Source organism: Pygocentrus nattereri, chromosome 16 (assembly GCF_015220715.1).
Source record: "Pygocentrus nattereri isolate fPygNat1 chromosome 16, fPygNat1.pri, whole genome shotgun sequence".
NCBI lineage: Eukaryota > Metazoa > Chordata > Actinopteri > Characiformes > Serrasalmidae > Pygocentrus > Pygocentrus nattereri.
In genome coordinates, this window is record NC_051226.1 from 27,750,488 (window position 1) to 27,765,402 (window position 14,915).

The 14,915-nt window shown below is 37.8% G+C and overlaps 1 protein-coding gene across 4 annotated transcripts in view; it reads right to left on the bottom strand.

The window, feature by feature from the left end:
- Positions 1-1,347: 1,347 nt before the first annotated feature.
- The window catches only part of rad50 (RAD50 homolog, double strand break repair protein), a 63,952-nt gene continuing 50,384 nt past the window's right edge, over positions 1,348-14,915 (bottom strand). For 3 of the 4 annotated variants that reach the window (XM_017701105.2, XM_017701106.2, XM_037546128.1), the window contains exons 22-29: positions 14,102-14,326; positions 5,880-5,965; positions 5,492-5,634; positions 5,278-5,411; positions 2,830-4,401; positions 2,680-2,739; positions 1,973-2,095; positions 1,348-1,672 (exon numbers count right to left, since the gene is read on the bottom strand). In XM_017701105.2, coding sequence (XP_017556594.1) covers positions 4,215-4,401; positions 5,278-5,411; positions 5,492-5,634; positions 5,880-5,965; positions 14,102-14,326 — 775 coding nt within the window. In that variant the 3' untranslated portion in view covers positions 1,348-1,672; positions 1,973-2,095; positions 2,680-2,739; positions 2,830-4,214. The remainder of the gene's footprint in view (positions 1,673-1,972; positions 2,096-2,679; positions 2,740-2,829; positions 4,402-5,277; positions 5,412-5,491; positions 5,635-5,879; positions 5,966-14,101; positions 14,327-14,915) is intronic. The other variant, XM_037546127.1, reaches the window with a different exon arrangement.

Consider the following 14,915-nt stretch of genomic DNA (forward strand, 5'->3'; position numbering starts at 1 on the left):
ACAAGACTGAAAATCCTTTGACCATGTTTAGTTATCAGAACACACAGCCACAAATGGCTATGTGGTCAAGCTGGCATACAGTAGCTTCTCTGTAGTCTGTATGAAGCAGTTGGTATGACTGTATGAATGAATACTTTACCTGTCCATCTACACAGATAAAGCAAAGGTGCTGAAGTCAAGGAATACTATCCTCTCTCTTAGATAAGCTGCAATATTATTCAAATACACAGATTATAGATCAGTTCAGTCTCACATGGTGCATTTAGAAACATTGTGATTTTGCTTTGCTGCCATGTTTAATAAGCTAAGTGGTAGAATTTCAGTTACAAATTTTATACTTTGTCAATTAAGTTCTATTAAATTTAATGTTCATTTTAATTGAAAGTTCCAACACCAGATGTGTTCCTTTAGTCCTGTGAGGCTCCTTCAGCTTCTGTCTCTCCCTCTTTTGCTGTGCTGAGTAATATACTATTTTAATTCAGATTTGCAACACATCAAGAAAATAATGAGACCAGGTCAGTTTTTTATGCGATAAAAATCTTATCTGAATTTCATGGAGCTGCCGCCTCTTAATTTCCATCTACAGGTTGAAGAACTGAGGGATATACTTTTTGTTAAGAACACTATAGAACCTTTTCACTGACATTAACTTGTATAAACAACAATATATGCCAAATACCAGTGTCCCTGTTTCTAATTACTGAATAGAAATATAAAAACAAAGCATACAAATGATGATTTACATACACTGATGTTATTTCTGTCACTTGTTCTCACACTCAATATACAGAGAGGTTTCTTCAATTTCTGGAATAGTTGGCCTGTCACTTATGTTAACAGTGCAAATTATGTATTTTTATTTATATATTATGAGCCACACAAGCTATACCTAAGCACGGGGTATACGGACTGTCTTCATTTTCATCAATTCTTATATTGTAAATCATTCAATAAATGTAATTTGACCTCATATTTCTAATTAACATTGTTTAATCAGATGCCCTTCATCCATTAGAACAGCATTGTCTTTTACTTATCAATATCTCAAGAAAAAAAAAATCCTCTTTTCTAAAGAAAGTACCTGATAAACAGAACTTTTGCAGCACCTAATAGCTCTTATTTGACCTATGTGTGATCTATGCCTATTACATTGTTTTAGTCAATATCTAACTTGTTAGATTTGGTCCTTTCATCTTAGTAAAGGAATAGCTGGATGCCTTCAAATCAGTAGATGATGTAAAAACATGATGCAGAACACAAATAAAAGTGCTATTGCTTACGAAAGTAGTAAAGAGCAGCATGTTAATGACAAGGTTGATAAGACTAAATAATCACATCACAAGTGCATTATTAATAATCTGCTTTTAATTCAAACCTGCTCATATGACAATGTGAAAGTGATGGCATTATTTCTGCAATACATTTACTCAAAGACCAATAGTGGAAAATAGTTGTCATAGAAGAACAAAAAATAAATAAAATGCAATGGTTTTAGGGGTTTTCAAGAAAATATAAATATCTTCTTTCATAAATTAGAACAGAAAATTTGTTGAGAAGAGAAGAGCTCAGGTCATTTGTCCTGTGAGGTTTTTTTCTGGATACATTTGTTCAGGTGCTGGAGGAACAAATGCAGGGTGATTTCATCCCCTCTGGACACCACGCTGCAGTTTTTCTAAAAGAAAGTAGCACATCTAACATTAGTACATAGTCACACTGAAGTACAAAATCCCTTCATGCTGCACCACTTGCTCGTTATCTCCACAATAAGATGATGACTACATTAAATCACATAACAAGTAACCACAAGCTGCACACGCATCGAAGCAATGGTGCAAAGATTTAAGACATGAACTGATATTTAACTTACCAACACAATGTGATGCAGAAGAATTGGATTATAATTATATGCATAATGCAATATCATGAAGTAGGGTAAAATAAGAGAATGTTGTATTCCACAACTAAAACATACCACATGTTTCTGGTTGTATGCACTCAAATGTCTTAGCAAGCCTTGATCTTTCTGAAACTCAGAGAGTTGGGACAACTTGTTGTTTCCAGACAGTACTTTCTCAACTTGACAGAAAAACTCCGACTAAAAAAAAAAACAAAACAAAAAACAACAAACAAAGAAAAAAACAAAACAACAAAAACATTGAAATACAGATAAGTTGCAATATTATTCAAATACACAGATTATAGATCAGTTCAGTCTCAGTTGGTGCATTTAGAAACATTGTGATTTTGCTTTGCTGGCACGTTTAATAAGCTCCGACTCTGACTAAAAAAAAACAACAACAAAAACATTGAAATACATAATCTAACAGCTTTCTACTTTTCCTGGATAATAATAAAAAGAGCGTATATTTAAGGATGAATTTATATATTAATTTCCTATATATTAGAAATGTGAAATGTAAAAAAACATGAAACTTAATGAAGGTGGTAAATAGGTTGGATGCAAAAGCCAATTTATTTTACATAAGAACATCTTGGGTCATTCACACAATAGAAGAAATGATCAATTTCTCAAAATATTGAGTTAATGAAATGAATTCTAGGTGTCACTGCAAAAACATGCAAGAATAACACTGCGTGCACATTAAACAAGAATGTGGTACGATTAAACTGAAACGGAGCATAATACTGAAAGTAGCTGAACATTTTGTGGTGCCTCACCTCACAATCACTGAAAACCTTCTTTTCAATTTCCATCACAAAGATAGAATCTAGCTGCTCCTAGGGGCGAAAGAAAAACATATTAAAAGAAATTCCAAATCCAGAATGAGAGCTAAGACCCCTCACCTTTTTTCCTCAGATGTGACTTACCGTGGGCAATTTTTTAAGGATCTCGTCTACTTGTGCCTTCAACTCCTTCAACTGTTTAAAGGGAGCGCCACAGGTGTATGTAACAGCAATAGCGAGAAGCACAAACACAGTCTTCATGGTTGGGGCAGCTTGGTGAAGCCTAGCTTTGAAGGACTCTGATTGTCGTTGGAAGACTGAAGCTGAAAGTGATTCAAACACTTGCCATGGTGCACATATATATGTGCAGGCAGAGATGCACAACGCTGATATAACCTGCACTTCTTAGAATCTGACGTTCTGCACAGCAAGCATTTAAGAGCTGACAAATTAAGTGGCTATGAAGCGCATTGAGGTAATCTTGATTGAGATGTGGTTGATTAAATTGCTGGTCGTGCTTAATGATGCTTCAAATTCTCTGAATAGCGGAATTGAGAGTTAAACGACAATTTGCCAAAAAGATTGCAGTGGTTTAAGATAGAGCTTTGGATGCTGATGAGACTCTTGACCATGTTTGGTTTCCGAAATGCACAGCATGCTTTTAGTGGCTACAGGTAAATAAACTATTATAACCAATACAATAACTAATAGGGCTAAGAAAGAAAGAAATGTAAACCCATCTTACATTTATACATTTTTTATTTTCATTTTTAATTAATTGAATCATAATTTAAAGGCAATACCATGTCTTTTCATTAAGCTTATAACAGCATTTAAAGAGTAGAACCTTTCCATTTTTAATCAAGGCAAAATGACACAAGTACACTAGCCCAGCTTTACTGTAAAAAAAAAGGACTGCAATCAAGATTAGTAGCACTCAACTCTTATAAACCAGTTTTGTATTGCATATATTCAAACTATGCAAAGGATTTCAGACAGAGGGTAAATGTAGAATACAGTATAGTGGAATTTGACTGGGATAAATAGGGCAACAAAAATTTGCCCTGCAATGCACTCACACAGTGTCACGTCTGTAAATTTCAATGCTCCACAACAGAGCCAATGTCAGCTTGGCAGTAAAACGGAACACCAAGACTACATTTTAAACTGTGAGAAAGAACAAAACGCAGGGCAACAAGCAGAACAAGTGCAAGCAAAAACCTGCTGCATTTTGAATCAACAAACTGGTTTGAATGTGGGTGCTTCTAGACTTGGCAAACATGGTGCAAAGTCTTTGGCGCACAACAATAAAGAATCCCAGTCACATAAACCATCTCTTAAAACTAGAACAGAGCATGTTTATGTCAGTAGTCTACTACAGGTTTTTGTGTTCTTACTGATTACTTTAAGTATACATTCCTTTTTAGCTTCGGCAGTTCACCAGTCTCAGAATTATCCCTTAAGTGGCTTCTTCTGTACTGCTATGTTCAGCCCCTCTTTTCTGGTAGAGACATTGTGCAAGTGAAACCTCAGTGCAGGTAGGTGTTTAAACTTGTGATGTTGCACTTGGTGATCTCAGAGCATTGGTCCTGGTTCTTCTTGATTCTGTAGAAGTGCTCTACATAGTTGGAGCGACCCAGTAGCTCCACAAAGTCCTCATCGTGGGTGATGATGAGCAACTGGAAGTTGCGTTGCCGAGAACGACTCTTTATGATTCTGCCACAATAGCAAAAATAAACAGCAGAGGGTTCACAAGTCGCAGACAATGTAATACAAATGGAATTCAAATAATATCACTAAGCTTACTTGTCTGTAACATGAACCAACTGACAGACACATTTTATGTATGTTTCTAATATATGAATTTCTGAGTGGAACATTACAGGTTGGGTTGAAAGAGGAGTGGGCAGAAAGTTTTTTTTCCATCTTTGTCAAACATTCAGTCGCAGTATGCTTTTCTGTGCATATTAAGGAGATCATCACTGCTTAAAGAACACTGACCAACTACAAGTTTCATTACAGAGCACAATTAGTCCTATTTAATTGGATGTAGTGCAGTGAAACGTGAGAAATGTTGAATAATCACTGTATTCGTAGAGTTAGACAGTATTTTTTTTTAACTTGGCACTACCCGATCATTTTTGTCGGTTCCAACTTATGTTTGCCATACTGCCCATCCCACTGGAGCTTACTACACAACAAACGTGGAGAAATCTTAGGAAAAGTAACCTAATCTTTGGCAAACCTAACTTCTTATCAGTGGCCTTATTCCTGGGGTCAATTTCTACCAGAATAATGTTAACAGACAATCAAATGGTCTTCTATACAACATCTTCTGCATGGCACCCACATATGCCACATATTTGCACTCTGAAGCATAGCTTCTATCCATAATGACACTACTTCCAATGGAGTACTGCTGTTAACAGTTTAGAATACTCTGGTAGCTCTAATAATGTTTTGTATTTCTTTAAAATCTTAAAGATTTAAAAAATATATTAAACAAAAAAATGCTCTGAATTTCAATCATTAAAACACTTCAAAATCACATCAACATTTCAGTCACATCAAAAAGGGTTGATCTAGACTCACTCCACCAAGGCGTGGGCCAGGGACTCAATGTTTTCTCTGTCAAGATTGGTGGTGGGCTCATCCAAGGCCAGGATGCCACAATTCAGACAGAATGTCTCAGCCAGTGCCAGTCGGATGATGAGGGAGGCCAGCACCTGAGGAAAGCCCCACACATTTGTTAAAACCTTATTAACTGACAGTGATTTTTCTGGTTTCTTGCATAAAGTTAGCTTACCTTTTGACCAGCACTGCAACGTCCACGCATGTCTAAAGCTGTGTCTCCTTTAATCATCACCACTCTGTAGTTATATGTGCGCCTTCTGACTCCAGCAGAAGCGTTCTCGTCCACATCAGAACGGATCTCCACATACTCAATATCTGAGAGTAATTGAAATAGTTACATACGGTCATCAAGTTTTCTTTATTAAATCTGTTTTGGTAATTAGGTTCATGCATCACTGTAAGAGTGAAATGCGAATTTGACAGAGCTGATATGTACTGGGTCATACAGATTCACAATGGGTCATATAGTATCATGTGGGATTTCAGTGTTGCCTCCATGTTTGAAAACACTTCACAAATATGTAGACTCAGCATATGAAAAAAATACTGTCAGAAAAGACCTTGTCCACGATATGTGCTTCTCCACAGGTCTCGGATTATTTTGTTGATCTCTTCCATCTTCATACTGTGAAACTTCATGATTGTTCTATAAAAAATATACAGATAAAGAGAATTTCAAAACATCTGAAGTTTCATACAAAAATCTACAACAGAGCTGTTCCATAAACAAACCTACTAGAATGTGAGCGAAGTATTTTAGCTGTATACTGGCAAAATTTCAGACAGCACAATATGAAAATCTAAACTCTGCCTTTCCAATCAGATATATGCACAAAGAGCGCAGTGATGCTATCATCATGAGAACCTACTGGGCTGATAAAAAATGCTGACTAGATGAGCAAATGAACCAAATCCTGTAACTCAGAAGCCTCTTTCAAATTTCCTCTGGGTTAGCTGTTGACAAGAACATCCTCTTGATCATTACGCAGTGTAACAACTTTTGTAATAGGCAGTATAACTGAACAAAACATTGAAAGGGTACGGTCAAAATGTTAGAAATACACAAGTTAGAATAAACTGCCTCCAAAGTCATATTTGTAAACGTATTGAGAGACAACGAGCACTCTCCGAATATATGTGGTTGATTAGGCTGTGTGAACATCTGTGATTTCTCGAACGGCGGAAGGAACATTTAATCAAGACATTGTTATCTGCACTCTGCAAAGTAGCAAGCTCACCTCAACCTTATCCAGTGTCAGAGCAGACTCTGATCCCTAACTTCTCTCTTCATGTCTAAATATGTATGTATAAATTAAAGTGCAGTGTATTTTTGTATTCTGCTAGCATTTCTACAAGCTGACATCCAGGCTGGTAGTGCTTCCATGCTGGTCATGGGTGTGTTCTCATGGCATGGGTTGCGTCCACTTGTACTCCTAAACACATCGTTGACCAGCAACTGCTATGTTTTACTGCTTGGTGACCATTTGCAGCCCTTCGTGGACTTAATGTGCCCCGACAATGTCGGGATATTCAAGCAGGATGATGCACAGTGCCATCGAGCCCTAGTTGCCCAGAATTGGTTCGAAAAGCATCATGTAGAGTTCTGACGAGTGCTGTGCCCTGCACATTCGTCCGACATGAGCCCAATCGCACCAGAGATGCTGCACCCACATATACCACAGAGCTGTGGGTGACCATTCAGACAGAACTGATGTCACGTCACGTTGCTGCACTTTGCCAGGCTAGAGGTGGTCCTACATGACACTTGTTTCTGTCTCATGACTTGGAGTACTGACTCTGCAAGTATTTTATTATATCTTTTCACGGGACAATATTATAGAAATGAAACTTGGATGTAACTTAGTCAGTGCACAGCTTGTATAGCAGTATAGATTTACTGACCTCTGAAAATAACTCAACACACAGCCATTAATGTCTAAATAACTGGCAACACAAGTGAATACATCTTATAGTGAACATGACCAAATTATGCCCAATTGTGTCCCTCCCTGGTGTCATGTGACTCATTAGTTACAAGGTTCCAGGTGTGAATGGGGAGTAGGGCTGTTAAATTTGGTGTTTTGGGTACAACTCTCTCATAATGGCCACTGGATATTCAACGTAGCACCTCATGGCAAAGAACTCTCTGAGGATGTGAGAAATAGAATTGCTGCTCTCCACAAAGATGGCCAACACCCTGAAACTGAGCTATAGTACAGCAGCCAAGGTCATAAAGTGGTTTTCCAGGACAGGTTCCACTCGGAACAGGCCTCAGCAGGGTCAACCAAAGAAGCTCGAAAGAGTCCACGTGTTCAGCATCATATCTAGAGGTTGGCTTCAAAAAATAGACGTTGCCAGCATTGCTGCAGAGGTTGAAGAAGAGGAAGGTCAGCGTGTCAGTGCTCAGACCATACGCTGCACAATGCATCAACTCGGTCTGCATGGCCATCGTCCCAGAAGGGAGCCTCTTCTGAAGCTAAAGCACAAGAAAGTCTGCAACCAGTTTGCTGAAGACAAGACAAGGAAATGGATTGCTGGAACCATGTCCTGTGGTCTGACGAGACCAAGATAAACTTGTTTGGCTCAGATGGTGTCCAGCATGTGTGGTGGCACCCTGGTGAAGAGTACCAAGAGTACCTGTATATCGATCAGGCATAACATTATGACCACGTCCTTGTTTGTATGCTCATTGTCCATTTTATCAGTTCCACTTACTATATAGGTGCACTTTGTAGTTCTACAATTACAGACTGTAGTCCATCTGCATAACTTTGTTAGCCCCTTTTACCCTGTTCTTTAGTGGTCAGGACCCCCATGGACCCTCATGGAGCAGGTACTATTTGTGTGGTGGATCATTCTCAGCACTGCAGTAACACTGACGTGGTGGTGGATAAAGGATCTTTATATCAACGGGCCACGCCTTATGAATGGGCAGTCTGTCTAGTTTAGCCATTGAAAAAGGAATTGGACTAGGATGAATGGCAGGTGACTCTGTACTGTGACAGCTGAGTTTGAGGCAAACGACTCTTCGCCATGAAAGAGGAGTTTTACTAGGCCGTAAGCCAGGTGACTTGGCACCATGACATGAGATGTGACTGGGTCACAAGTCAGGTGATTACACATTGAGGTCAGGAAAGTTTCCTCTCCTCCCAGCATTGCGTGTTGTTTTTTTGCTATAAAGCTTGATTTTTGACATTACTTCCACTACAGACTTCTTTAAATGTTCTGTCACAAACGTCTAATGAGCTTTAGCATGGTCTTTCCTTCAGTAATGGAGTCTTCCAGGGTGAACGCCCTTCTGGAGCTCTTTTCGAGAGGTCCTGGCTCTTGGGTTAATTTTCAAACTAACTTTCTGACTTCCTGGTCGGAAAACTTGCGAGAAGCTCCTACGTGTGGCCAGTTAATGGTTGAATGATGTTATATGCTGTCATCCAGACAATGTCTTTTTCAGGTCTAGCTTATTTCAGCAAGACAATGCCATCCATTACAACAGCAATGCTCCACAGTAAAAGAGTTAGTGTGCTAAATTGGGCTGCCTGCTGTTAGATGCATCACCCACTGTAATCTGCTGCCTAATGAAATGAAAAATATTACAAATGAGACTGCTGAGCAGCTGAAAGTCTAATTCAAGCAAGAAATGGGAGAACATTTCACTTTCAAAACTACAGTAATTGGTCTCATCAGTTCCTAAATGCAATGCTTAGTGCTGTTATTAATACAAGAGGTGATGCAACACAGTGGTAAACAAGCCCTTGTCCCAACTTTTTTGGAACATGTTGCTGGCATCAAATTCAAAATGGGCATATTTTTCAAAACATGATACAATTTCTCAGTTTCAACATTTGATATGTTATCTTTGTACTGCCAATAAAATATAGGGTTTACATAATTTGCACATCATTGCACTATTTTTATTTACATTTTGTACAGCGTCCCAACTTTTTTTTTTTTTAAATGGGGTTGTAATTTTGCGTCTGTACACCACCACAATAGATTTGAAATTAAGAAGTAATATAAAGCAAAATAAAAGTGTTTTATTAAGTTTTTTTTATCTAGTTTTTTTTTTGTTTTTTACATAGCCCCTATCAGGGTCAAAAATAACTGGAACATAATTTATAAATACAAGGATTATTTTTAATACTCGGATGCAAATACTGTGTAATGACTGCTTAAAGTCTGGAACCCATGTGTATCACCGAATACTGAGTTGCCCTGAAATGAATAAGTTGTTTCTGAGCAGAAAGTACAACTATATACATTTCAGAATTTATCCTATTTCTATAAGCAGTCACATCATTAATCAACACCAATGCGCCAGTTCCATGCCATAACACGGCCTCCACCATGTTTAACAGATGATGTGGTATGCTTTGGATCATAAGCCTTTCCTTTCCTTCTCCATACTCTACTCATCTACTATTATATTCTGCTGGAAAAGTTGAACTTGGTTGCATTTTGGTAAACCAGATATTTACAGTCATGAAGATGTCTCAATTGCTGTGAAGAGGTTTTTCTTCCCAACGGGGAGAATTCTATAATCATCCACTAGATGTCTCTGTTTTAAGAAGGTACCAAATTGTTCTTCTGAACAACTCCTAACATTTCTGCTATCTTGCTCATAGATTTGTTTTACAGTCTACTGACGGCTCCCTTCGCCCGCATTGACACTTATTTGGACAGCATATTGAAAGTTCCCATGAACAGTTACCAAATGCATATTCAACACTAGGAATCATCTCCAGATCTTTTATCTCCTTAATTTGTACAAAATAACAAGGGAACAGGCCACACCTGGCCATGACAGTGCTCATCAGGCAACTGTCCAATTACTTTTGAGCATGTGAAATTAGAGGGACCAGGTTAAAAATGGCTGTAATACCTAAACAGTTCATGCAACATTTTTGTTAACCCCCTTAAATTAAAGCTGACAGTCTATTCTTCATTCACATCCCAGTTTCATATCCACTGTGGTGGTGCACAGAGGCAAAAATAAATAATTGTCACGTTTCAAATACTCATGGACCAGACTGCATGACTGCACACCACACTATATATAGGACAAAGCATTTTAGGGTGTTCATCATCCCAAAAAAAGGCATTAATGTGGTTCAGTGTTCTTTAAGTACCTACAATATCCACAGAAAAGAGGAAGTATTCCACACTACCACGATTCAATCTACTTGTCTACTTCACAAGCAAAGAATTTTTATGTAAGTAAATTTATTTTACTTCAATTAAAAAAGCTTGAATGTGACCTTTCAAACAAATAATGTGCACATCACAGATTTTTTAGCACAGAGTGCTGTGGGAATTCCCACCTATAGATATGTTAATGCGTTTGACATGAAAATGACAGTAAAATGAATGACTGTCAAATAATACCACACTGTCAGACAATACCACACATGGTTTTGTAACTTCATGCTCGATAAACTGGATGATGGTAATCTAACCCAACAATGAACTGAGGTGAAACCTCAGCACATTAATCACATTTCCTGTACTTTATTATAGATGGGTCACATACACATTCTATACTGGAGTGTCAGATAATGCTGTTTTTGTTTGTTATCTAATATACGTTTAGCAGTACTAATTAAGAACACAAAACCTTTTTAATAAAATATGTATACTAAACCAGGTTTGTCTTCATATCATCTTCCTTAAAGAGTACAACGATGATTTCAGCATAAATGAGGAAGACCATACTCTCATTTATATAAGTTAGGTCCTTGCTGCAAGTAACTATTAACAACTTTTACCAACTTCTTGGAGTCCATCTCATATAATGCATAACATGTTGATTGCTGCTCTGCAAAGAAAACCACAAAGCACAGTAGGAAATCTGGTCTAAGCTAAGTCAGTTGTGACTTTCTGGGCACAACTTTAAGACCGTTACACAATATGGTTGTAACCACCAACTTTGCCGAGCTGGGAGCAGGACCTTTTCAATGCTAGACCTTTTCAATGCTATTATAACCATTTTAAATAAGCTTGTTTTTGTTTGCAAGCAAAGATCTGTGCTAAGACTGCTAATTTCACTAGTTAACTACTAACGTGTATGAACAATAAGTTATTAGCTAACTACACTATACATATATATATATATATATATATATATATATATATACACACACACACACACACACACACACACACACACACACACACACACACACACACACACCAGCCACTTTATTAGGTAGACCTGTTCAGTTGCTTGTTAACACAAATAGCTAATCAGCCAATCACATGGCCACAACTCAGGGCATTTAGGCATGTAGAGGTGGTCAAGACAAGTTGCTGAAGTGCAAACTGAGCATCAGAATGGGGAAGAAAGGTGATTTAAGTGACTTTGATATATATATATATATATTTGTGTGTGTGTGTGTGTGTGTATCTATCTATCTACATATATCTATCTCACGGTTTTCTTCCTTGCGTTTGGTAGCAGTCTTGTGTGAAGTTTTAGCCTTGCCCATACTATATGTATAGGCAAAGCTAGCAATGTAGTGTTTACAAAAAAAAGCAGGCTGTAGAGCTGTTCTTCCAGAACTAAAATCCACATCCCCAGAGAAACATGAAGAGCTGCGGTAAGTTTCAGGGTTAAGATGGAGAGGTTATGGCTCCAAACGGTTGAAAGATAAGATAAAATAAGATAATCCTTTATTAGTCTCACAGCAGGGAAATAAACACACTATTCTACTGAGCCCGCCCACATGGACCATGGACATGGTTTATTAAAGCTGTTCAGAGGTTTATGAATCAGTGTTACTATAATCAGACTCGATAACCTCATCAAAATTCAAGTTGGCAAAATTACTTCGGCTTTTGCCAGTAGCAGATTAGGTGTGCTCGGCTTGCCTAAAGGGTCTGCTTAAAGCCACACTGACAGATAAATATCTTAACAGTTTAAACAGACAAAACGGTCATCATGGGCTGGCTCAGGGGGACAGCACTCAGTAGAAAAGCTTTTTTCAACCTTTCAGAACAGAGACCATCAAAAGATGTTCTTTTGGTTTTGTGACTTGGTCTTCTTGAAAAAACACAGCTCTACATATTTCTCTGCATGGGAGATGTGGACTGTAGTTCTGAAAGTACAACTTGGCAGGTGATAAAATGTAATGAAAGCTGAGTGTACTCTGCTACGCTAACAAACAATCGACTCAAGCTGATAGTGAACGAGGGTCTGCTCACACAGAGACGTGTTAGTGACTCTGGCGTGGTCGGACACTAAGCCGTCTTTCACTTTAAACATTCAGCCTTGGTAGTTACAAGTGGAACATCCCCTCCTCTTCACTTCCCTTAACAACCAAACTGTGATAAGATGATAGCGAACAAGAACAAAATTAGTCATTCGTCAGTTTTGGAGGAGGAAAAAAAAAACCTCAGCGATCTCAATCTCAGACCTGCCTTGAAAAACTGCAAGTACAAAAAGACACACCACTGGGTTGGAAGAACAAGATGACAGACATATCTTCATTCCTTAATGTGTCCACAACACTGAAAAATCAGCTATAGAAAATGACTAAGATTACACGTTCAATTTTAAAAGTCATTCAGGAGAGATCCAGAAGTGTGAGTTTTGGACAAACCATTTCTGTCACAATAGTCAACAGGGCATTTGAAGCCAACATTTCTATTTGCTTGATGCAATTTGACAGTAAAAGAGGACAGATAGTCATGCTTTTTGCATCCTGGTTTGCTGACTGTAATATTTATGCATGCAAGTTTTGGCCATCAATATCTTTTTTCACTTACCAAAGTTGCTTGAGCAATAACCAACACATTCACTGATCAAACATTAACCGGCACTCATGATCTTTGAAAACATCAGTTATAAAACATTCTGAAATTTGACTGACCGAGCTATGTTTAAATTAATTGTAAAATGCTTTGTGTACACACGCATATGATAACACAAATCAACTGAATTCTGTTTTAATGCACAGAGATAAAAGGATTACTTGCATGCACTGTAGACTGTAGCAGAAACAGGTATTAGAGGGAATATAAAGTAAACAACCCACAACCGGAACCAGAATAAAACAGTTGACAAAACGTTCAGCTACTTAAGTTCTATATTCTAAAGAGCTAAAGTTATATTGACCACTTAATACAAGCCTAAGTTAAAATGAACATACAGGCCATTACATGGGCTAGCATTGGCTCAACGTACCTCAGTGGCTCTCAAAAGCTGTCACTGTCCACCACACCCGGCTCTTTAATTTAACGCCCACATGTGAATTCCTCACAATAACATAATAATGAAATAATTCCTCATAATAATGAAAAGTAACAGATGCTTATATTTTATGGAAAATAAAAGAATACTTTATTAGCTACTTTCCCCAGACAAGGATTGATCAGATGTCTTGGACACTTAAAATACTTCTGAATCAAGGATTAGTCTTACTCTAGCTATAGACATATAGCTTTGTAGTTCATATATACACTTCTCAACAACAGATAACACACAAATGATGCTTATGAGAGTCTGATAAAGCATACCAGACATGTTCAGGAAACCCACACAGGAACTAACGCGATCAAAAAAAAAAAAAAAATCTGGTATTGATATGGCTGATAATATTGGGCCAAAAGACATCAGAAATAAAAGCAGAGATCAACAGTAATGATTTTCTGACTGCCCCACGATTGTGTTCAGTTCAGAAATAAGACCAAACAAGTAATTAATAATAAATATATAATTAATACATAATAAATAAATAAATGAATAAAGGAACGAACAAACAAACAAGACTATTCATCACCCACTTACTGGTCTAATGCCTTGTAGTAGATATCCAAGTCTTTGTTGGCCAGCTCAGTGGTCCTCATGACTATCATCTTATCCCGGAATCTCTCCTCAGCCTGGCGGTACTGGTCCTCACGGAGTTCCTTGCGGAAGCGCAGGATCTCCTCCTCAAAGCCCTTCTGTCGGCCTAAAGCCAAACTGCGGTTCTTTTTCATATCCTCCACCTTCCGCTCCAACTCTCGACGCTCACTGATCAACAAAAAACAAAGAAACTTCCAGTCTTTTTAATAAAAGCAATGTCGTGGCAACAGGCAGATGTTGGTTTGAAACCTAACATAGTTTTTAAGCTTCCAACAACCTGCTTATATGCATTTCACCTAGAAGAATGTTTACTTAAATTCACCATTCAAAATTGAGCAAATTAAGAATGATTCAATATAATAAACAGCAATTCGATTCAGCAATTTAACTCTAACTTTAACTGAGTATGTGTATGTGCACCAAAGAAATTTAAACGCTGACTATGATGCACTCAAGTCAGAGACAGCTTTATTTCCCAAACATTTTAGCTGATTAAAATTGTGACCACATACTGATTAATCCAGAGGAAACATGCAAGGTCTACACACTGCTGATTATTTATCTAAGTCAACAGTTGTCAACCAAAGAGTCACAAGATAATCGGGGGATGTGGGGAAGGGGTTTGAGAGGTGGTCATTTAAGAGAAAAAGCCTACATTTTGGCTAACATTTCAGAGAACGACTTATCAAGGAATATCTTTTCAATCTCACAGTAAAAGTAAGTACGAGCAGAAAATGTAGTGTATTAAACCACAACC